This window comes from Rhinopithecus roxellana, chromosome 16, assembly GCF_007565055.1.
Source record: "Rhinopithecus roxellana isolate Shanxi Qingling chromosome 16, ASM756505v1, whole genome shotgun sequence".
Lineage (NCBI taxonomy): Eukaryota > Metazoa > Chordata > Mammalia > Primates > Cercopithecidae > Rhinopithecus > Rhinopithecus roxellana.
The window spans coordinates 15,487,998-15,511,869 of NC_044564.1; the positions used below are offsets into that span (position 1 = coordinate 15,487,998).

The following is a 23,872-nucleotide window of genomic DNA, read 5'->3' on the forward strand; positions in this document are numbered from 1 at the left end:
CTAATCCATCTTAAATTCATTGAATGGGTCATATTTAAAATATTACTGATACCTGGAGAATCCCGAATATGGACTGTATATCCAATAATGTTACTGGATCAATGTGGATTTTCTTAAGTGTGGCAATAATGTGATGGTGTAATAGAGTGTTCTTGTTCTCGGCTATCATGAATATGTAGCCAGCTTCCAGGTGGATTGGTAAGAGGGAAATGTTTCTATGTAAACAGAGATAGCAAGTGTTAAGAGTTGATGAATCTAGGTGAGGGACATATGGGTAGTTCTTTGCATTGTTCTTTCAACTTTATAGGTTTGACGATTTTCATTGGAAATGTTTAAGAAAATAAAAACAACAATAAATGCTCTTGGTAAGTACAATCTGTCCTTCCCAACATCCTCAGGGAACAGAATTCCACAATTTCCCAAGAAGCCAATCCAGCTGCAGCATCTTAGTAAGGACAGTAACCACCACGGCGGTGGCAGCAGCAGCAGCAGCTAACATTTGCTGGGGCTCTGAGCAGACATGCGAATACCTTCAGCACATTGTATCTTGGCATGTTCTCATTAATCCTATGAGGTGGGTGTGTGCTATCAACATTCACATTTCACAGATGTGGCAGTCAAAGCTTCAGAGGGGTAACATGGTTAATGGTGTGATCCCACCCAAGTTAAGGGGAAAGCCAAGATTTAAAACTGGGTAGACAAACTTTGGAGTCCCATGCTCTTTACCCTTGCCAGTCTCTTCAAACTTGGGTCAGGATCCATTCTTATTCATGAGATCCACTAATGAGTCACAGCCTATCTTTTTCAAAATGAAATAAAATAGAAAATATCGGCCTGGTACAGTGGCTCACACCTGTAATCCCAGCACTTTTGGAAGGCCAAGGCGGGCGGATCACTTGAGGTCAGGCGTTTGAGACCAGCCTGACCAACACAGCAAAACCCCGTCTCTACTAAAAACACAAAAAAATTAGCCAGGCATGATGGCATATGGGAGGCTGAGACAGAAGAACTGCTTGAACCTGGAAGGTGGAGGTCGAAGTAAGCTGAGATCGCGCCACTGCGCTCCAGCCTGGGCAACAGGGTAAGACTCTATCTCAAAAAAAAAAAAAAAAGGCCAGGTGCGGTGGCTCAAGCCTGTAATCCCAGCACTTTGGGAGGCCGAGACAGGCGGATCACAAGGTCAGGAGATCAAGACCATCCTGGCTAACACGGTGAAACCCCGTCTCTACTAAAAATACAAAAAACTAGCCGGGCGAGGTGGCGGCGCCTGTAGTCCCAGCTACTCGGGAGGCTGAGGCAGGAGAATGGCGTGAACCCGGGAGGCAGAGCTTGCAGGGAGCTGAGATCTGGCCACTGCACTCCAGCCTGGGTGACAGAGCAAGACTCCGTCTCAAAAAAAAAAAAAAAAAAAAAAAAAGAAAAGAAAAAGAAAATATCACTATGCTCCACAATAAGGAAAAGCACTAATCCACAGGCCTTCTTCAGCTGTATATGTACATATATGCATACACGGGAATGTGATGTGTATACGTATATGTATGTGTGCATATGTGAATGCTAAGTCATAACTGAATATGTATTCCTCACACAGGTCACAATGCTTGAAAGTCACTGCATTATTCTATATTACCTCCTCTTCTTTCATTTCCTGCCCAGAAGCCTCACTGTTTAGGAGACTAAATGGGAAAAAAGCAATACAGATTTAGATGGTTAAGGGGAAAATTCCATTGGGAATTATCTAATCTCAAAGTAAGCCAAAATAATATACTTTCAGTACACACTAATAGATAATAATGCAGCTGGTAAATCTGCTAATATGAAAGACATATTTTCAAATAGGAACTTGGATAATCCCCTTGGTGTTTGTTACAGTAAGATGTTATCTGGAATTCTATGAAAAGATTATCAATTTAAAAGTCAAGCTGAAACTGCATATATAAATATGGTCAATGGTTAAAATTACAGGAAGATTCTTCTCTGGCAATTCTTCTCCACTGAAAATCCAAACGCATGTCAACATGACAGAGGGTCAAGAATGTTCAAAGAAAACTACCGTGACATTGCCGGAGGAGTCCAAAAGCAGCTAAAAGGGCTTGCCTGCCTGAGGGTGGGGATGGGGACACAGGCAGGCAAGTGAGAGGTAGAGAATTACTGAACCAGTGCCCTCTCAAAGCAATCACCCTACTATGTATCCTGTTTCAAAAGGCTAAATGGGAAAAGCAAAGAAAAAAATCATTCTACATGTGTTTAAGGTACGCCACTTAAGGAGGGTTTTCTGGTAATTTACCATTACCAAATGAAGTAATAGGAAGAACGTGCTATGTCTTTAAATCCATGGCTATTTTTCATTCCAAGTTTCTGTTTGGGGCCATTACTGCTCTCTTGGGACTGCGTTGACTCACTGCATCTTCAGAATGACGCAAGTGAGGTTCTCTGCACAACTTCAAAACAGGCTGAATACATCCAGCAAAGGCTGGCTTCAGAGCCAACAGACCAATCAGGCACCCATTTGCAGAGTCGCTAGGACCAGGCAGGAGATGGGAATACTCTCCTCATTTTCAATTTCATTAGGGTCTGATCACCTTCTTCAACAGGCAAAACAATTTGACCATCTTAAAGCAATCTTTTCTTAATTTGCCCGTTCTCTTTAGGACCACATTTCCACCTTCATTGCCCACTCAGAGTCCAATCTACTTTCTTGGACTTACTTGGTCATATGGTAAGAAAAGAATGGAAACAAGAATTCCAGCCCAAATGTCTCCAGTGCTGAGTATCCCACATATCTAGAGCTCCCTCCTCTCAACTTTTTTTTATCTAAATAAAAGAAAACTCCTCCTTCCTGGCATCAGCCAGGCAGAGGAGAGAGGGAGATGAGGGAAGAGGGAGAAAGGGGACAACGCCTAGAAATAGCAGGTATGAGTACAGATATGAGGTGAGCACTATCCAAAAACGAAAGCTGCAAGACTTTTCATCTGGAGACTGGTCAGATCCAGAGAGCTCCAAGATCAGCCCCAATATCACAAAGGTAAAAGTGGCTACATTTGCATGGCCTGGATCCAGACAACTTCAGCATCACCTGGTTCACCGTATGGCTTCCTTCCAAAAACCAAAGGAAAATGTGTTTGCTTTTTTTGAAGTGGTTCACATTTAGGGCTGTTCAATTTCTTTTCTTTTTCTTTTTTTTTTTTTTTTGGAGACAGAGTCTCACTCTGTTGCCCAGGCTGGAGTGCAGTGGTGCTCACTGCAACCTCCGCTGCCTGGGTTCAAGCGATTCTCCTGCCTCAGCCTCCAGAGTAACTGGGATTACAGGCGCCTGCCACCGTACCCGGCGTATTTTTTTTGTAGTTTTTAGAAGCGGTGTTTCACCATCTTGGCCAGGCTGGTCTTGAATTGACCTCGTGATCCACCCACCTTAGCCTCCCAAAGTGCTGGGATTACAGGCGTGAGCCACCGTGCCCGGCCTAGCGCTGCTCACTTTCACACAGTGTTCTTTTTAAGAACATCCAAATTAAAAAAGGCATCCATGGTTCTTGAAGGCAGGGTGGCTCTAATTAATACAATGGCAGAGCAGCTGTAACTAATTAAACCTCTAGTAATCAAGCTAGCTGTCAGGTTTGCCTGCAGTATCCCTCAAAATTAGATGCAACTTCACCATATTTCTGTCTTATCCTTACCAAGATAATAGCTACCTAAAAGCATCAAGAGTATGACATTTGTTTTAAACCTAAAGTAACCCCCCAAATAACACGTTACTTATATGGCATATATGTTTGCTGTGTGTGCGTTTCTGGAGCAGCCTTGTTTGTTTAGTCAAGGCATTTCACCATCAGACATACCACTGCCAATCCATTTCCCTCTAGAAATTTATAACCGCCCCCTCCCCAAGCATAAAGGGCTAAATGTATAGAGGGCTAAACAGTATGAGGTCTTTAGCATTGGGGAATAAAGACTTTAATATATCTCAAGACTTTACAGACTTTGTTTCAGAGGTGAAATGTACTGTGTTATGCCATAAATCAGCAAGCTCTAATGTCAAGCAAAAAAATGGTGGAGGGCAGCACAGAGGCAAGAAGGATGGAATTTTTATAGTAAACAACCTTGCCATCGTGAACGATGACTGTTATTAAACTGTGCTGCTGCTTTTCCAGTATCTCTTTCTTTCTCCCTCTGTGGATCTTCGTTGCCATAACTACCATTCGAATCATCTTAACAAACGGCACACACATCTCCGGTGCAGTCACTACCACTTTGTGACTCCAGCCTGGCTTTCACTCACCTGGCAGCGGCTTAGGCCAAAGGCTGTGATCACCTCACAGCTGCAGGACTCTTCTGTGAACAAGTAATTAGAAACTGATTCTAAGATGACACTTTTTAAAAGCCATAGTTCTTACCAGTATCTGATAATATTTAAATCTCACTTATCCTAATTCTCAATTAACTAGAAAGTTTTTCTTCCCTATTTGCCACAAATGTTTTTGCTTTCAAGGAGAAAATGAAAAAATTACAAAATACAAGAGACTTTTAAACAATTCTAAACAAGTTAAAGCTAAATCTCTAGGGGTTAAAGTATATTTGGTTGAATGGTCTATGTTTTTCCTACCTGTAGGAATCCATAATATCACAGGAATTAAATGATGCTCTGGGGCTCCCGGTCAAGATGGTGGACTGAGCACACGCACTCATCCAGCTCCTGCCGGTGACCCCTTTAAATTACAGCCAAGGAGCAAAAAAGGTATAAACCACAACAATGGGGAGAACAGAAAGAAGCTGTCATCATACAAGATACTTAAAAAAACTGGAGGGATCTGAAAATGGATGGGCAAGCATTGCTTGGCAAAGCAGAGCAGAGGACTTCACAGGTGAGGAGCAAAGCCCATCTGCCCGGAAGAGCCCCAAACACGAAAATGGCAAGTAGAGGCGAGTAAGAGAGTGAGGCACAGAGGGCAGGGGAAATCAGGGGATTATACATCTGTATATGAAGCGGCAGCCAGCCAAGGCACACCCCTGACCCACTTCTCCACCCGCTCAACCCCAGCAAGGAGGGGTCTTCTCTGAAGAACATAAAGTTTGGAAAGTACTAATGCAGTGTGTCAGTGTCCCAACACAAAGCCCTGAGAGGTTCCTTGATTCCCCTACTCATTAGTCCAATACTGAAACCAGTCAATGGACAACCCCACCCACGTATCTAGAACTCCCAACAACCCTTCCATTCCCATTCTTAAGCATGAATGGACAACCAGGATTACCAGACTGTTGAGGAAAGCCCAGAGCATCACAGAAAAAGACCAAGATGAACAGATTATCCTGAAGGTAACAGATAATTCAGGAAACTGGAGATAATGCAAAATACAAAAAACCGGCTGGGCGCGGTGGCTCAAGCCTGTAATCCCAGCACTTTGGGAGGCCGAGACGGGCGGATCACGAGGTCAGGAGATCGAGACCATCCTGGCTAATACGGTGAAACCCCGTCTCTACTAAAAAATACAAAAAACTAGCCGGGCGATGAGGCGGGCGCCTGTAGTCCCAGCTACTCGGGAGGCTGAGACAGGAGAATGGCGTGAACCCGGGAGGCGGAGCTTGCAGTGAGCTGAGAGCCGGCCACTGCACTCCAGCCTGGGCGGCAGAGCAAGACTCCGTCTCAAAAAAAAAAAAAAAAAATACAAAAAACCATAACTCATATCCTCTGAGAGACCCATAAAGATTATATGCCCAGAAATCAAGAATGTGATACTAGGAAAATGATATTTTAAATAAGTAAGAGCTGTGGTAGTTAAAAAGTATGACTGCCAAAATAAAAAATTAATAGAAAATAAATGAAAAATACTCAAGGAAAGAAATCTCCCCAAATCCAGAAAAAAAGACAAAGATCTAGGAAAACTAACATTAAATTAATAAGAGTGAAGAGGACAGGCATGGTGGCTCACACCTGTATCCCCAGCACTCTGGGAGGCTGCGACAGAATGATCACTTAAGCCCAGGAGTTTGGGACCAGGCTGGGCAACATAGCAAGAACCCGTCTCAAATTAAAATCAAACAAAGAATAAAGAGCTCTAGAAGGGCACCTCACTTGTGGTTTCTGTAGCTTGTGTACACTAGCTCTGCAACTCCCCCCCAGCTCCTCCAGGGCTACTAACTTCACGTCAGCCTGTCCACCAACAGGCAGCCCTCAAAGACCTCAAGAAAAGATTCACCACAGCTGCTGCTTCTTTTTTTTTTTTTTTTATTTTTTGAAACAGAGTCTCACTTTGTTGCCCAGGCTGGAGTGCAGTAGCATGATCTCTGGTCACTGCAACTTCCGCCTCCCAGGTTCAGGTGATTCTCTGCCTCAGCCTTCCGAGTAGCCACCATGCCTGGCTAATTTTTGTATTTTTAGTAGACACGGGGTTTAGCCACATTGGCCAGGCTGGTCTCAAACTTCTGACCTCAGGTGATCCACCTACCTCGGCCTCCCAAAGTGCTGGGATTACAGGCATGAGCCACCACGCCCGGCCTCACTACAGCTTTTTAGGTTAACGTGAAGCTCACTTAATTGAATTTCCCAGAGGATCCAGTATTAACAGGACTCAGGACTCTGAAGTTCAGCTCTGTTACACCAGGGCCAGTTTTATCTTTCCTGAGTGAGCTGCCATGTGATACCACATGACTAATTCTCTATTCATTCCACTTTTTCTTTTCCCTCACTATTCTTTCTTGCATTGCAGACATTTTTCCTTTTCAGATCATTTTCTCTTTCTTAAAAGTACAAAAGTTCCTTTGTGAGAGCATGCTTGAGGCATCAGTTTTTTTTTTTTAATCTGAAAATGTCATTATCATGCTCTCATTACTAAATTATATTTTAGCTAAGTTTAAAATTCCAGGTTAACAATAATTTTTCTCTCAGCGTTTTTAAGATACTATTCCACTGTTTTCTGTCTCGTTTCCATCATTGCTGTAGAGAAGTCTCCTTTCAGTCTAATAGGGGTCCTTGGGAGGTAATCAGTTTCTCTCTGATTGTTTTTAAGATCTTCTTTTTGTCTTTGGTGTTCTATTAGCCTTATATTTGGATAAGGCTTTTCTTTTTTCTTTTTTTTTTTTAATTCCACATGGGATTTGCTCTGATTCCTGAATCTAAAGATTCTTGTTTTCACTATTCTTGGAAATTTTTTTAGCAATCTCTCTTCAAATACTGCCTCTCATCTGTTATCTCTATGATCTTCTTTTTTCTCTCCTTATAGGCTTATATTTTAGACTTCTGTCTCTCTATGCTGCATTTTGTATAATGTCATCAGCTTTATCCCTCAGTTTACTAAATCTCTCTTCAGTTGTGTCTAACTTGTTAAACCCATCCACTGAAGTTTTAATTTCACTGATTGTAGTTTTCATTTCTTGTTTAGTTCTTTTTCAATTCTTCTCTTTTTCTTCATAGGATTTTAGTCCTTACCTCTTTTCTATTTCACATTTTATTTATTTAAATGTTTTTAAACCAGTATTTTATGTTCTGAATCTGATAGTTTTTATATCTAAAATTATAAAGTACTATAGTTCTACTGTTCATTTTCCTGCTCTGCGATCCAAGGTTGTTTATTTTCTCATGTTCTTAGTTTTAAATTGTGAGATCACGTTTGGAGAAGCTTTATCTTTGGGAATCTGGTGCTAAGGCTCAGATAAAGATAGACATAGTCCAAGAGGATATGTATTGACTTCTGCCAGCTAACTAGGAACTCTAGCAACCTAGGATCTCTCTAAAATAATGTCTCTTCTCAGAATTTCACAAACTACAGAGGCCAGGTAAATTCAAACAAAGTTTAAAAGAAGGCATGCTTAGAATAAAAGTTATCTGGGGAGGTTTTTGTTTCCTCTCACTCGAAGTGCAGACCAAATCAGACGAGTTTCTTTCTCTTTGTTTTCTTTCCTTCCTCACTTCCTCCTTCCCTCCCACCCTCCCTTCCTGACTTCTCTTCTTTCTTTTTTAAAGATTGGGTCTCACTTTGTCACCCAGGATGGAGTGCAGTGGTGCAATCTCAGCTTCGGCTTCAACCTCCTGGGTTCAAGCGACACTTCAGCCTCAGCCCCCCAAGTAGCTGGGACTAGAGGTGCATGCCACCATGCCCGGCTAATTCTGTTTGTTTGTTTGTTTGTTTGTTTAAGAGATGAGGTTTCTCCATGTTGCCCAGTCTAGTCACGAACTCCTGAGCTCAGGCAATCCACCCACCTCAGCCTCCCAAAGTGCTAGGATTACAGGCGTGAGCCACCATGACTGGCAAGTTTCTTTTTTAAATATTCTGCCAACAGCTTATTATTTCTAGTCTATCATTTTGCTAAAAGTGTAGCCAATCAATGATCTTAGCTTTATAGGGTGGTCTGAATTCCAAGTCCCTGTTTACCACAGGCCCAAGATTGTATCTCCTGTTCCCCAAACAGCCTTTAAGACTCAAGTGTCATAGACATCTACCATATGACCAGCCGTCATGCTCCTGTTTACCCAAGGGAAAAGAAAGCAAATGTCCACGCAAAGTTTTGTTCATACTGTAGGAAAAAGGCAAAAAATAAAATAAGATTTGTTCATATATGTTCTAGTAGCTTTATTTGTAACAGCCCAAAAAGGGAAACAAATGCTCATCAACAGATGAATAAACAAATTATGGTACATCCACACAACGGAATAGTACTCAGCAATAAAAAGGAACAAATTATTGATCCAAAAACATGTATGAATCTCAAGATAATTATGTCAGGCAAAGAAGAGCACATAGCATATATTACTGTATTTTCTAAAATTTTATATAAATGAAAACTAATTTATGGTGACAGAAAACAGTAAGTATTGGACCAGGAAGGAGGTAAATCAGGGAAGAATTACCAAGAATCATAAGGAAACTTCTGAGTGGATGGGCATTTTCACTACCTTAATTGTTGTGATCATTTTGTGGACATATACATATAATTTATAATTTATCAAATTTACACTTTAAATATGTGCAGCTTATTTTATGTCAATTATACCTCAATAAAACTATTGGGGAGCCAGCATTTTGGGAGGCTGAAACACGATACTTGAGTCCAGGAGTTTAAGACCAGCCTGGGCAACATGGCAAAACCCCATCTCTACAAAAAGTAAAAAAAAAAAAAAAAAAAAAAAAAAAAAAAAAAAAAAGTTAGCCAGGCATGATGGCTCACACCTGTAGTCCCAGTTACTCAGGAGGCTGAGGTGGGAGGATCATTTGAGCCCAGGAGGTCAAGGCTTCAGTGAGCCATGATTGCACCACTGCACTTCAGCCTGGACAATAGAGCAAGACCCTATTTCAAAACAACAGCAACAAAAACAAAACATTGGTGGAAAAAAGCATCTTGGTTACTGAAATTAGCAAACAATGTCAAGACACTTACAGTTTTGGCTTATCTCTCTTATTTTCAGCTCATCTTTTTTTTTATTTTTTTATTTTTTTTAATTTGAGATGGAGTTTCACTCTTGTTGCCCAGGCTGGAGTGCAATGGCAGAATCTCGGCTCACCACAACCTCCACCTCCCAGGTTCAAGCGATTCTCCTGCCTCAGCCTCCCGAGTAGCTGGGATTACAGGCATGTGCCACCACGCCCAGCTAATTTTGTATTTTTAGTAGAGACAGGGTTTCTCCATGTTGGTCAGGCTGGTCTTGAACTCCCGACCTCAGGTGATCCGCCTGCCTCAGCCTCCCAAAGTGCTGGGATTATAGGCGTGAGCCACCGCGCCCAGCCAGCTCATCTTTTATTTTATAGGCCTTGGGGATTTACCTTTCTTCTTGCAAGTTCAGCTATTCATTAAAAAGATGTTTGTGGCCGGGCGTGGTGGCTCAAGCCTGTAATCCCCAGCACTTTGGGAGGCCGAGACGGGCGGATCACGAGGTCAGGAGATCGAGACCATCCTGGCTAACACAGTGAAACCCCGTCTCTACTAAAAATACAAAAAACTAGCCGGGCGAGGTGGCGGCGCCTGTAGTCCCAGCTACTCGGGAGGCTGAGGCAGGAGAATGGCGTGAACCCGGGAGGCGGAGCTTGCAGTGAGCTGAGATCTGGCCACTGCACTCCAGCCTGGGTGACAGAGCAAGACTCCGTCTCAAAAAAAAAAAAAAAAAAAAAAAAAAAGATGTTTGTTATATTTTAGGGATCAGGTCTAAGTATTTTTGTCAGGTCAATTTTCAGGATAGTTAATCTGTCCTATCACCAGCAAAAGTCTTCCTCATACCTGTGTTTGAAGACAATGCTAAATTGTCCCCGAAGTTCGTCTATCATGTTTGCCCCCATCTCACTCAAAATCCCCAACAGTGCAGCCCCTTGGGCAAGCATTCAGAGTTGGATCCTCACCTAATCCCTGTGCCCCTGGGTTTTCCTCTTCCCATGCCCTTGCTCAGGACATTCACTCTGGCCAGATTCTGTGTCTCCTGCCTGTACCCTTTCCTCTTTACAACAGATCTGGGGTGTGGTGAAATTCCACCTCAGTACCCCATGCCTCTTCATATGCCCAGATCCCATCTCCTCATCTTCTCCCACCAAAAACCACTCCCATCTTTTCCCCTGACCAATCACCCTAGTGAGGAGATGTCTCTTTCCTCTCAACCGCTATAATTCTTCGTGTGTCTATTACTAACATAAACCCAGTAAGGCCTAGCATTTGAATCCAGTGTCTCAGTGTTTCATCTTCTCTATTCAATTCCTGAAAATCATGACCATCTGTGAGTCTACAATAGCACAAGCTCAATGCCCTTGTACTCATGTGGACAAACAGTAAATGCTTGGCAAGTGAATTGATGAGCATATGCAGGAATGAAAATCCTTCAGGGAAACTGTATGTTTGGGAGATATCTCTCTACCAAAGATGCAGGTGGGCTGACCAGAGCAGTGTTCTGACGTAAATGACTGAAATCCAGCCAGTCACAAATGCTTAGAAATATCCATTTCAAATCTAAAAGGCAGGGATACTGTGCTTCAAGAGAATCAGAACTGAAATGTTAACACTATTCTCTCTAAGGCAGTTACCAGGAAGCATTTTTTTTTTTTTTTTGAGAAGGAGTCTCACTCTGTCCCGCTGGCTGGAGGGCAGTGGCGTGATCTCGGCTCACTGCAAGCTCCGCCTCCCGGGTTCACGCCATTCTCCTGCCTCAGCCTCCCGAGTAGCTGGGACTACAGGCGCCCGCCATGGCGCCCGGCTAATTTTTTGTATTTTTAGTAGAGACGGGGTTTCACCGTGGTCTCGATCTCCTGACCTTGTGATCCGCCCGCCTCGGCCTCCCAAAGTGCTGGGATTACAGGCGTGAGCCACCGCGCCCGGCCGCATTTTTTTAAAACACCAACTTTTGGCTGGGTACAGCGGCTCATGCCTGGAATCCCAGCACTTTGGGAGGCCGAGGCTGGTGGCTCACCTGAGGCCAGGAGTTTGAGACCAGCCTGGCCAACATGGTGAAACCCCAGCTCTACTGAAAATACAAAAATTAGCTGGGCGTGGCGGCACGTGCCTGTAGTCCCAGCGACTCAGGAGGCTGAGGTGGGAGGATTGCTTGAGCCCAGAAGGAGGTTGCAGTGAGCCAAGACTGTGCCACTGCACTCCAGCCTGGGTGACAGAGTAACACTCTGTCTCAAAAAAAAAGAAAAACAAAAAGTCATCTGACCAAGGAAAATATACTGCAGCTTGTCTTAGGCTGTGTATTGCTATCCCAGTATGACTTAAGAACACATTAGGCTAAAAATAAATAAATAAATAAATAAATAAATAAATAAATAAAAACACCAGTTTTTGAAGGAGAAATATCTATCATATTTTCCTTACAGATGTACTTTTTCTTTTCCTGTCAAGCACATAAACTTCTGTGAAGTGAAGATTTGGAACATTTAAAAAGTATGACATCAGTTAACGTACATGAATATGTCGTAGTGCCTAAGAAAGAACAAATGTTCCTATATTTTGGCATCTGTATAAGTTATCAAGCTAATAAAATGACAGGACCCTACTTCCCTAAAACTTAAAGCACAAATGTAGAATATAAACCTATAAATGTAGAATCTAAGCCTTCTACTTAGAAGGCTGAGGTGGGAGGATCACTTGAGGCCAAGAGTTCAAGACCAGCCTGGGCAACATAGTGAGGCCCTGTCTCTAAATACATACATACATACATACTGGCACTCTAGCTGCCCCTATCAACTCCATGCCTAATACTCAATGCTGGCCTGTAATTTTTAGTTTGGCTTTTTAAGGGAGCACCACCATGTGGTGAATGTTTTTAGTACACTTTTAATACAGATCCCAATAGGGTGTTATATACTTGTAAAAAGGAAAAAACAAATTATCCAGACGCAATACAATTTAAAATAAACAGATATAGCCACATTTTATAACATTACTTTTATACTGATCAAACTTTAGAGTTCAAATATTAAAGTTGAGATATTATCTATTCCTTCAGGAGGATTCAGATTATGAACTTCCTTTCATATGTTAGTAAGTGAGATCCAGAGTCAATAATTCACCCAAGGGACTAGGTTAAGGGGTAGGCTGGGAATGTGATAGTACTTGGGTCTACAACCCTGGTCTCCTGCCTGTTTATATTATCCCACACCTCTTCTATGTGAAATACAAATTATTTGTAAATCTTAAATTTTTATTTAACAAGCAGATATATAGCATTTACTATGTATTGTAACTGTTCTAAGCACTTTTAAATGTTTGAAAGCAACATTTAGAACAGTGCCTGCACACAGGAAGCACTATATGTGTCAAATAATTAAAAGTTCGAAACCTCCAAAACCTCCAAATAATTTGCATTTCGTGCCGCTCCTTTCCTATGGAGACTCTGAAAAAGACTATAGTGTCAATCTTTTAAACATTTTTTGAGACAAGTGCTCTCATGCTGTGGCCCAGGCTGGAGTGCAGTGGTACAGTCATATCTCACTATCACCTCAAACTCCTGGGCTCAGGCGATCCTCCTGCCTCAGCCTCTTGAGTAGCTGGGACGACAGGTGTGTACCACCACACCTGGCTAATTTTTAAATTTTTTGTAGAGATGGGGTCTTGCTACATTGCCCAAGCTGGTCTTGAACTCCCGGCTTCAAGTGATCCTCCTGCCTTGGCCTCTCAAAGCGTTGGGATTACAGGCATGAGTCACCACACCCAGTCTTATAAATCTTAATAATCTTCTAGGGTTTTTAAAAAGAGAGAGAGAGAGAGAGGCATGACTGGTAGAAATAAAGATAACAAAGCCAGAATTCTGTGGTCTAGGACCCTGGAGCACTACCCTTCAACTGGTGAATGGATAAACAAACTGTGGGCTGGGCGCAGTGGCTCACGCCTGTAATCCCAGCACTTTGGGAGGCCGAGCTGGGTGGATCACAAGGTCAGGAGTTCGAGACCCCCCTGACCAACATGGTGAAACCCCATCGCCACTAATACAAAAATTAGTCGGCATGGTGGCGCGCCTGTAATCCCAGTCACTCAGGAGGCTGAGGCAGGAGAATCGCTGGAACCCAGGAGGCAGAGGTTGCAGTGAGCCGAAATCACGCCACTGCACTCTATCCTGGGCGACAGAGCGAGACTCTGTCTCCAAAACAAACAAACAAACAAAAAAAACAAAAAACAAACTGTGGTACATCCATACAAGAGAATACTACTCAGAGACACAAAAGGAGGAACTATGGACAACATGCAACAACGTGGCTGACTCCTCACCCATTATGTTGAATGAAAGAAGCCAGATTCAAAGGCTTCGGACTATATGATTCCATTGACATGACATTCTGGAAAAGGCAAAACTACAGAGACAAAAAACAGATCAGGGGTTGCCAGCAGCTGGGAGAAGAGGGAAAGGATGACTACAAAGGGGCTGCACAAGGGAATTCTAGGGGGTGATAGAACTGTTCTGTATCTCAAAAGTGGTGGCAATTTCACAAGTGTATGCATTTGTCAAAGTCCATAGAACTGCATAATCCATAGAACAGTATAATAAAGAAGGGGAATATTACGATATGTAAATTATACCACAATAAACCTGATTAAAAAATAATACAATACAGACCGGACACAGTGGCTCACACCTGTAATCCCAGCACTTTGGGAGGCTGAGGCGGGTGGATCACGAGGTCAGGAGATCATGGCCATCCTGGCTAACACGGTGAAACCCCATCTCTACTAAAAATACAAAAAATCAGCCGGGCGTGGTGGCGGGCACCTGCAGTCCCAGCTACTCGGGAGGCTGAGGCAGGAGAATGGCGTGAACCTGGGAGGCAGAGCTTGCAGTGAGCCGAGATCACACCACTGTACTCCAGCCTGAGTGACAGAGCGAGACTTCATCTCAAAAAAAAAAAAAAAAAAAAATAATAATAATAATAATAATAATACAATACAGTACAATACAATACAATACAGTAAAAGACTAGGGGCCAGGGAGAGTGGTTTACACCTGTAATCCCAGCACCTTGGGAGGCCGAGGTGGGTAGATCACCTGAGGTCAGGAATTTGAGACCAGCCTGGCCAACATGGTGAAACCCCATTTCTACTTTAAAAAAAAATATATATATATATATATATATATACACAAAATTAGCCAGGTATGGTGGTGCATGCCTGTAATCCCAACTACTTGGGAGGCTGAGGCAGCAGAATCACTTGAACCCAGGAGGTAGAGGTTGCAGTGAGCCAAGACAGCACCACTGCACTCTAGCCTGGACAAGAGCGAAACTCCAGCTCAAAAAAAAAAAAAAAAAAAAAAAGACTAGGGCCATAGTTTGGCTCCCCAAATTAAAGCTAAGGAAGTTACATTCCATAAAAGTTAAACAACAACTGATTAAACTGTTTTTCTCTATAACCGACCTACTCTAGTTAGACCTTTGGCCCTTACTAACTTTATAACTACCTTTTATAATAGTTACAATTTATTGATCTAACTATATAACAAGCACTATTGTTTCTTTAGGTTTACTGCTTAATTTTCTGTGCCAATGACAGATGTATGTGAAATAAAGAGTGAAAAATTCCCCCTCACATCTCCAGGCCATACCCACCCCGATCCATTCCACTCTCAAAAGATAACCATTATCGCCAGACCTTTCTCAACACATTTACAGACCCAATTTTTCTCTGTTGTATAAATGGGATTATATTACCCTTGCTTTTCCATTGAACCCATTGAACACATCAATCCACATAAAACTACCTCTATCTCTTTAACAGTCACAGAGTGTTGTACAGAATGACAGCCACAATTATCTAGCTCTTCCCAATTAACAAATATTTAAGTTATTTCCAATTGTCCTTAGTTAGGTTTCTCATAGAGGTTTTAATTTATTCTCACAAAGACCCTATAGGGTGGGCCTATTATAGACTGGTCCTCCAAGGCTTGGAAAGATGCACTAATTCGTTCCTTCAGCAGAGACTATTCTGTGCCAGGAACACGACAGCAGACAGGGTCAGACAGAGCCTTGGCCGTCATGTAATTTACTATCTTTCTTCTTCTCCGGCTGTAACAAGCAACACCCCCCCTACCAGTGCAAAGCCAGGTTGATGCAAGGGCTCTGGAGAGGCCTTTCAGCCTAGCTGGGGGCAGGGTGGTCATCAGTGGAAGCTTCCTGTTTCTGCTCCTTGCTGCTGCCTCACTTCCACCTCCATCAGATTGAGGATACACAGCTAGTCGTCACTGGCTCTGTCCTGGGGGGACTTTGCTCTTGCCAGTGACAGTCTTCCATAAGCTCTGAGTTGCTGCTAAATGCCAGTGCACACCAAGCCTCCCAAGAAGTTACAGACCTAGCAAAGCATGAATTATTTTACAAATTCACAAATGTAGCAACCAAGTAAATCCTGCTGCCAGTCTTCCCATCAAGAAGGAAACAGAAAAAGCGGGGGGCTGCAAGCTCTAATGCTTACAGGGTTCAGGAAGTTGTACACATAGGAGGGTATGGGGGGGTGGGGGGGACGGGGGCCCTCTCATCTGGGTGATGTTGCTCAAGAGAGCAGTGGCCACTCAGCTCCAGCAGATAGCTCCCATGTGAAAATGCAGGGTTTTGGAAGTAAAATATTGTTTTTAAAAAATTACTATGGAAATCTTAAAATTTCCTAATTTTTAAATCCATAGGTTCCACTTCATTTTTTTTCTCGCAATTTCCATGTTAATTAAACCAAGTCATTTGTTGTGTAGAATTCCCATCAGTCTAAATCTTGATGATTGAGATTAACGTGTCATTTTCTTCTGCATGAAACTTTATTTTCTCAAATGTAGGTGGCCATTTCCGTTTAAAAGAGATGCCCTATTTGTGAACATGTGTGTACGTGTGAGTGTGCACACACATGCACACAAGCACTTTACTTTGGAGAGCTGGCCTGTGGCTCCTCTGAGGAATCAGACATTTTCCCTTCTCATAAAACCTGCAGCTCCTCCAGAACTAAAACTTGGTATTCAAATATGAGGTCAGGCCAAGCGCGGTGGCTCACGCCTGTAATCCTAGCACTTGAGGGACCAAGGCGGGTGGATCACCTGAGGTCAGGAGTTTGATATCAGCCTGGCTAACATGGTGAAACCCCATTTCTACTAAAAACACAAAAATTAGCCAGACATGGTGGCAGGCACCTGTAATTCCAGCTACTCGGGAGGCTGAGGCACGAGAATCACTTGAACCCAGGAGGTGGAGGTTACAGTGAGCAGAGATTGCGTCATTGCACTCCAGCCTGGACAACACAGTGAGACTCCATCTCAGAAAAAAAAAAAAGAAGTCGGACTCTCCACTGCAACATGGCATTCTGAGGCCACGTGAGCTTTAAGAAGAATGGGATCGCTCATTCCAAACAGATCTATCAATAATTCAATGAGGTGGTTTCAGATGGCATGAGCTGCAAAGAAATGAAAAGGAGAAGAGGACAAAGAGCTGATGCTGGTGTGGGTACTGTGGCCTGGGCCATCAGGGAAGGTCTTTCCAAAAAGATGCCATGTGAGCTGGGGCCTGCATGGGTCTGAAAGAGCCAGGCACCAGAAGCTGAGTGAAGGGCAGGGCCCAGGGAGCCTTAAGAGGAAAAAGCACTGACAGTAAACAAAGGGAGTGACAGGAGGGAAATTTGAGAGGGAAACCAGGCCCAGACCACGCAGGCTGTGGAGAGAAGTTGATTACTACTCTAACTGAGATGGGTACCCATTGAGGGACAGGAAACTGGGTAGTGAAAAGATCTGATGTAAGTTTCTGAGGGAAGGTCTCTCTGCTGGCGAAAGAAGGGCAGACACAGATGGCAACAGGAGGCTGGGAAGTCTTTCAAATCAGAGCCAGGGCAAGGCAGGTGGGGCCAGGGTGGTAGCCCTGACAGCAGAGCAGTGGGTGGTGTGAGATGTATTCTAGGCACTTGTTGCTGTATCGGGCGAGAAAGAGAGGGCAAGTGAGGAGTCAAGGATGAAAGCTAGAGGGTGGCAAGGCCCCAGGGGGGATAATGCTGGGGTCACAGGCTGTGGCCTTCTCCCCAAGTCCTTAGGCATCAAAAACAGACAAGGCCACGTTTGGTGGGAACTCACTAACTCAAAAGAAAAGGCCCTGCAAGTGCCTACACTTCCTCATCTTCCTAACCACGGGGCACACTCATCTGTATCCCAATGAAACACATCCAGCACCTGCACCCTCCAACTCCCTGTCAGAAGACAGCCTTGGTGGGGCCGCCCTTCACTGCATGTTTACCACTCTTTCCTTCCTCAGGGCCCTACTCAGAAGTCTGTCTGCAATCACGGATCTCTTCCTGGGCTGACAGTAAGGCATCTGTCCTGCCCAGCAAGACCCGCTTTCCAGGCTCCAGTCATCCAGTATGCCCATGAGCAGGCTGGCAGGGGCACTGGGGGCCGAGGCTGCTTGGTATGTGTCTATGAGTGCCACGGCCGCATTCTTGAGAGCGCACCAACGCATGCCACGGCCCGGGGCCCTCACAGTCACAAGCTCCTGAGCAGCAGTTTCTCTGCAAGCCTGGGAAACAGGTCGTGGGCGATGACCTGCACCCACTTCATCTCCATCTGCCAAATACAGTCTGATGAATTCACCCAATTCTTCCCTTTATCTTTTCTTTCCTCAGGGAAGCACTCAAATATGAGACCAACACCCTGTCCTCGTGACTGTTTCTTTTCCAAATTCTGCTGACAAACTGTTTTTCCACCAAGCCACCACAAACGAGTGATTAGTTTGGTCATTGCCAGGATTAAGAAAACGTGCCTATTATGCTCCATTAGATTCACGGTAACTTTCAAAAATTTCAATATGTGTTCAAGCATTAAATCTGTAACATAAAGAAGAAAGCAGTAAAGGGAATTGAGGGCCTACAGGACAGAAGAGAAACACAAAGGCTGTCAGGTCTAATTGTGCCTGTACGCCACCAAATGACTTTCATTTCCTCCCTTATAAAAGAACTGAGGCCGGGCGCGGTGGCTCAAGCCTGTAATCCCAGCACTTTGGGAGGCCGAGACGGGCGGATCACGAGGTCAGGAGATCAAGACCATCCTAGCTAACACGGTGAAACCCCGTCTCTACTAAAAAAAAATACAAAAAACTAGCCGGGCGAGGTGGCGGCGCCTGTAGTCCCAGCTACTCCGGAGGCTGAGGCAGGAGAATGGCGTGAACCCGGGAGGCGGAGCTTGCAGTGAGCTGAGATCTGGCCACTGCACTTCAGCCTGGGCGGCAGAGCGAGACTCCGTCTCAAAAAAAAAAAAAAAAAAAAAAAATGAATACTGATTCGTCACTGTTAACACACACGTACAGTAGACCTCCCAGAAGGGCAACTGGCAATATCTATCAAAAACCTTTAAAAGTTTCTATTCTTTTGATGTAGAAATTTCACTTCTAGGAATTCATCATAAGGCCATAGGAATGTACAAAAATGGATCATGAAGATTCTGGGAGAAAAATTACAAACAACTGAAGCATTGGAGGCTTAGGGAAATGAATCATGGCCTATCCAACACCACATGGATTTCCACGTAGACAGGATTTCCATCCTGCTAGCTACATGTTTTGAAGTGGGGAGCAGCACCCAGGTGGTCCCCAGGTTGTTGGCTATAGCACTGTCATAACCAAACCAAAGCCTCCCCTTGTACCGCTAACAAACCCCCTTGGGAAGCTGATGAAGGATATGGACCTCCTCGCCCAAAAATAGCAAACCCAAAAACCAATAACCAAACATGAGACTGCACAAATGTTTGCATGTAATTTCTGGAAGTCTTAAAAGTCCAGAGGAAAGCATATTATTTATATTTAACAATAAAAAAACATCTTGACAAAATGAATTCTGAAAATGATCAACTCTGGCCAAAAAGAAAAGGGTGGAGGAACTTGTCTTTAGAGTGACTTTGGTTAATCAGCACACTACAAATTCTACTTGTATCCTCTTTTTTTCTTTTCTTTTCTTTTTTTTTTTTTTTTTTCTGAGATAGAGTCTTGCTTTGACACCAAGGCTGGAGTACAATGGCATGATCTTGGCTCACTGCAACCTCCACCTCCCAGGTTCAAGTGATTCTCCCACCTCAGCCTCCCAATTAGCTGGGATTACAGGCACGCGCCACCACGTCCAGCTAAGTTTTGTATTTTTAGTAGAGACAGGGTTTCACCGTGTTAGCCAGACTGGTCTCGAATTCCTGACCTCAGGTGATCCACTCGCCCTAGCCTCCCAAGTGCTGGGATTGCAGGCATGAGCCACTGCGCCTGGCCTTTTACTTGCCTCCTCTTAAATGACATTATTCATCCAAACCCAAGGTGTCAGGGACCCAAAACACAACATATCTGACCTTAGGCATAACAAGCCAAAGAAAACACAGTGCCACCAGGAAAAAGAAATCTGCATAGGCGTCCAGGTTTATCGAATGCATACATCAGAAGAATAATCTGATGCTGCTAAATAAGCTAAACACATTGTTACAAGAAGAAGCACAAAGCATAGTCCCCCTAATGGAAGGGGGAACTTTAAACATGGGAAAGGGTCAGTAATACAGTTCAGTCCCAACCAACAGGACCAGAGTTAGTTCCCTCCAGCAATAATGAAATAAAACTTGAACAGCTCTGGACAGATGCCTCCTACACACAAACCTCATTTCACAGAAGAAACGTATTCTAGAAAGCTTGGTTCCTATTTTCTCCCCTGGTTTCTGGGGTAAGCTCAGCTATATTCCTAGAGAAGAAAGATCTCCCTCAAGGATACAGTGATGAGTGTGTCCTGGCCTCCCTGATCCTGGTCCACCCTGCTGTCCCCTCCAGGCCACGCGCTACCACAGGCAGTACCTACCCACTCAGGACCTTCCCACACACCTCCCCTCAGCCTGGAACATCCTCACCTCCCGAACGCCTGCTCAGCAGCCCAGTCTCTGCCTAAGAGTCTCCTCCTCTGGGAAGCCTCTTCTGCCCGATCCCTGCCCCCATTATGTTAGGTTCACGTTCCCCTTATGCTGATAAGGGGTGGTAGCGGTATAGGTGGCATTATGATGCTCACTTTATAGACAGTGAGTGGCGAGCCTCCAAAATGCCCCCACTGATTCCCAGCACATTTGCTGAGTGAGTGCCCTCCCTCACTGAATAGGGTAGACTGGGGAACCAACAGGATACTGCAGAACAGCAGGGGAGCATCTGTGATTATAAAGACATCTTGCATCTACCCTGTGATCTCTTGGATTGCTTGCTCTGCGGAAAGCTGCTTACATGTCGTGAGGACATGCAAGAAGCGTGTGGAGTGGTCCATGTGGCAAGGAACTGTGGCCTCCTGTCAACCACCAGCACTGCTCGCCAGCCCTGTGAGTGAGCCACCTTGGAGGTGGCCTGCCAGCCCCAGTTGAGCCTTCGGATGACTGCAGTCCCAGCTGAAATCTTAACTACAATCTCATGAGAGACCACAAGCTAGTACCACTCAGCTAAGCCACCTCTGAATTCCTGATCTACAGACACTGTTAAATAATATGTATTTGTTATATTTTGAGGTGATTTGTTACACAGAAATAAGTAGCTAATACTGATGGAGCTCAGAGTATAAGGAGCCACCATACAACTTGATAGGGGTAGAACCAGGATTTTTGTACGTTCCTAGCCTGGCTTCAGAGTGTGAGTTTTTAACCATTATACCATGTAGCCTCCTCCACAGAAGGGATGTTGCTCTAACAGACCTCAAGGGCAAGAACCATGACTGTCCTTTTTAATATTATAGCCTAACCTAACACCAGTATAATATACTTGGCATATTATAGGCACTGTGTTAAGAGAACGAATAAATGGAATTAATTAAATGAAAACAAAAATCACAAAAATGTTGAGTAGATGGTAGAGTCATGAGTGACACGCTCTGTTCTTGACTTTGCTAAATTTAAATTTTTTTCACAATTAACATGTATTATGGGGTCAGTTCACTTGGATTCAATTTGAACTAGGACCTAAAATGGAAAAAAAAAAAAAAAAAAAAAAGCAATTATCTAAATGTCCCCAGGTAGGGGAACCAGAAGGAAGTGCAAAGACCCTGAGGCTGAAACAAATGTCATACTGAAGAAACGGAAAGACAGACCAACGATACATGAAGCGATGCTGGGACCTAGGCCAGATATTGGTTATATGTTTGGCTTCTTTTTTTTTTTTTTTTTTTTTTTTGACATGGAAGGAGAAGCTATTGGAAGGTTTTAAGCAGAGGAGAAACATGATCTCATTTGCATTCCTGAAAGATTATTCAGGTTTTCTTTTCTTATTTTTTTTTTTTGAGACGGAGTCTCGCTCTGTCACCAGGCTGGAGTGCAGTGGCAAGATCTCGGCTCACTGCAAACTCGGCCTCCCAAGTAGCTGGGACTACCCGCCACCACACCCAGCTAATTTTTTGTATTTTTAGTAGAGACGAGGTTTCACCATGTTAGCCAGGATGGTCTCGATCTCCTGACTTCGTGATCTGCCTGCCTTGGTCTCCCAAAGTGCTGGGATTACAGGCGTGAGCCACTGTGCCCGGCCAGATTATTCAGGTCTTCATATGAAAAATAAGTTGCAGAGGAAGAAGACTGAAAGCAGGAGTATCAGTAAGGAGCCTAATGCACAAGCCCACAGGAAGTGATGGACTCGATGAGACACCTCTGTAAAGTGCTCAGCAAAATCCTGCACATTCGACACACCCAACAACTGTTAATTTCTTTGTAAATGCTCAGTTTGAAAGTCACTATAAACAAGTTTCCCAAAAATGCACACCAAATTAAAAATTACCATGTTTTATATTCAATGGCACAGAAGAATATTTACAATACATATGTGTATTTTTAAAGGCAAATGAACAAAAACAGCATATCTACTGTGAACCCTCCTTCATCAGACAAGAGTGGCTATGGCAGAGAAATAAATCTGAAATGTTACCACAAGGTGGTTATCTCTGGTGGTGGGGTTGTAGGCGACTGTTACCTTCTTCAGCATCTCTTTCTGTAAGTGTGAATTTTTTTTTTTTTTTTTGAGATGGGAGTTTCACTCTTGTTGCCCAGGCTGAAGTGCAATGGCATGATCTCAGCTCACTGCAACCTCTGCCTCCCGGGTTCAAGCAATTCTCCTGCCTCAGCCTCCCGAGTAGCTGGGATTACAGGCATGCACCACCACACCCAGCTAATTGTGTATTTTTAGTAGAGATGGGGTTGCTCCACGTTGGTCAGGCTGGTCTCGAACTCCCGACCTCAGGTGATCTGCCCGTCTCAGCCTCCCAAAGTGCAGGGAGTGGCGTGAGCCACTGAGCCCAGACGTGAATTTTCTTATTAAATAATGAGCGTTTATTTATTTTTTATTGCAATGAAAATAAAATCCCTTTCATTTGTCGAATAAAAGAGAAAAGAAACCTGTAACTTTCGTATATATTAAAAAACAAAATTTGAAAAAATGGTTAGTCTACTAAATGAAGATTCAAATTACTTCAGAGAAGCAACGTTCCTATTAATGTGGGTGTTCTGATCACACCATAGCAGTGGAGTAGCACCATGCGTGATGCGGAAAAGAAATACTGCGCTCATTGTTTGATGAAGGTCAATGGCTTCCAATGCCTAATAATGACTCTTGAAAAAATTAAAAGGCGAGTTGATTAAAACAGGGGTTTTTCAGCATGTCTTGATTTTCCTCCTTCTGGTCTGAATAATGCTTTAAAAGAGGGACCTTTCCTTCACAAGGAAGAGAGAAAAGACCATAGGAGGCTTCAGGGTAGGGAGGGACTGGCAGGTTTACAGACTAAGTCCTTACTTAACATGAGGAGAAAAGAGAGATACCACTCTCCCACCTAGAAGTCAATGATCAGATTTTAATGTATGCCAAAGGCTGTGAATGGCCATAAAAATGGGAGGAAATAGGCCGGGCGCAGTGGCTCAAGCCTGTAATCCCAGCACTTTGGGAGGCCAAGGCAGATGGATCACCAGGTCAGGAGATCGAGACCATCCTGGCTAACACGGTGAAACCCCGTCTCTACTAAAAATACAAAAAAATACAAAAAACAAACAAAAAAAAAGTTAGTAGCCAGGCATGGTGGTGGATGCCTGTAGTCCCGGCTACTCTGGAGGCTGAGGCAGGAGAATGTCGTGAACCCAGGAGGCGGAGCTTGCAGTGAACCGAGATCGCGCCACTGCACTCCAGCCTGGGCAAAAGAGCGAGACTCCCTCTCAAAAAAAAAAAGCGGGGAGGGAGAGGAAATAGCACTTTGAGGGGCTGAGGTGGGCGGATCACGAGGTCAAGAGATCAAGACCATCCAGGCCAACATGGTGAAACCCCGTCTCTACTAAAAAATAATACAAAAACTAGCTGGCTGTGGTGGCATGTACCTGTAGTCCCAGCTACTCAGGAGGCTGAGGCAGGAGAATCGCTTGCACCCGGGAGGTGGAGGTTGCAGTGAGCCGAGAGCGCGCCACTGCACTCCAGTCTGGCAACGGAGCGAGACTCTATCTCAA

General features: G+C 43.9%; 1 protein-coding gene across 2 annotated transcripts in view; it reads right to left on the minus strand.

Annotated features, from left to right (window-relative positions):
- Window positions 1-23,872, minus strand: part of ABL1 (ABL proto-oncogene 1, non-receptor tyrosine kinase) — a 180,379-nt gene that overhangs the window by 111,098 nt on the left and 45,409 nt on the right. The window contains exon 1 of one of the 2 annotated variants that reach the window (XM_030919559.1): window positions 13,672-13,691. The exons of the other annotated variant lie outside the window; for it this stretch is intronic. Within the exon in view, the coding sequence (XP_030775419.1) occupies window positions 13,672-13,675 (4 nt within the window). The 5' untranslated portion in view covers window positions 13,676-13,691. Of the gene's footprint in view, window positions 1-13,671; window positions 13,692-23,872 lie in introns of those variants that run through there. 2 annotated transcript variants of the gene reach the window in all.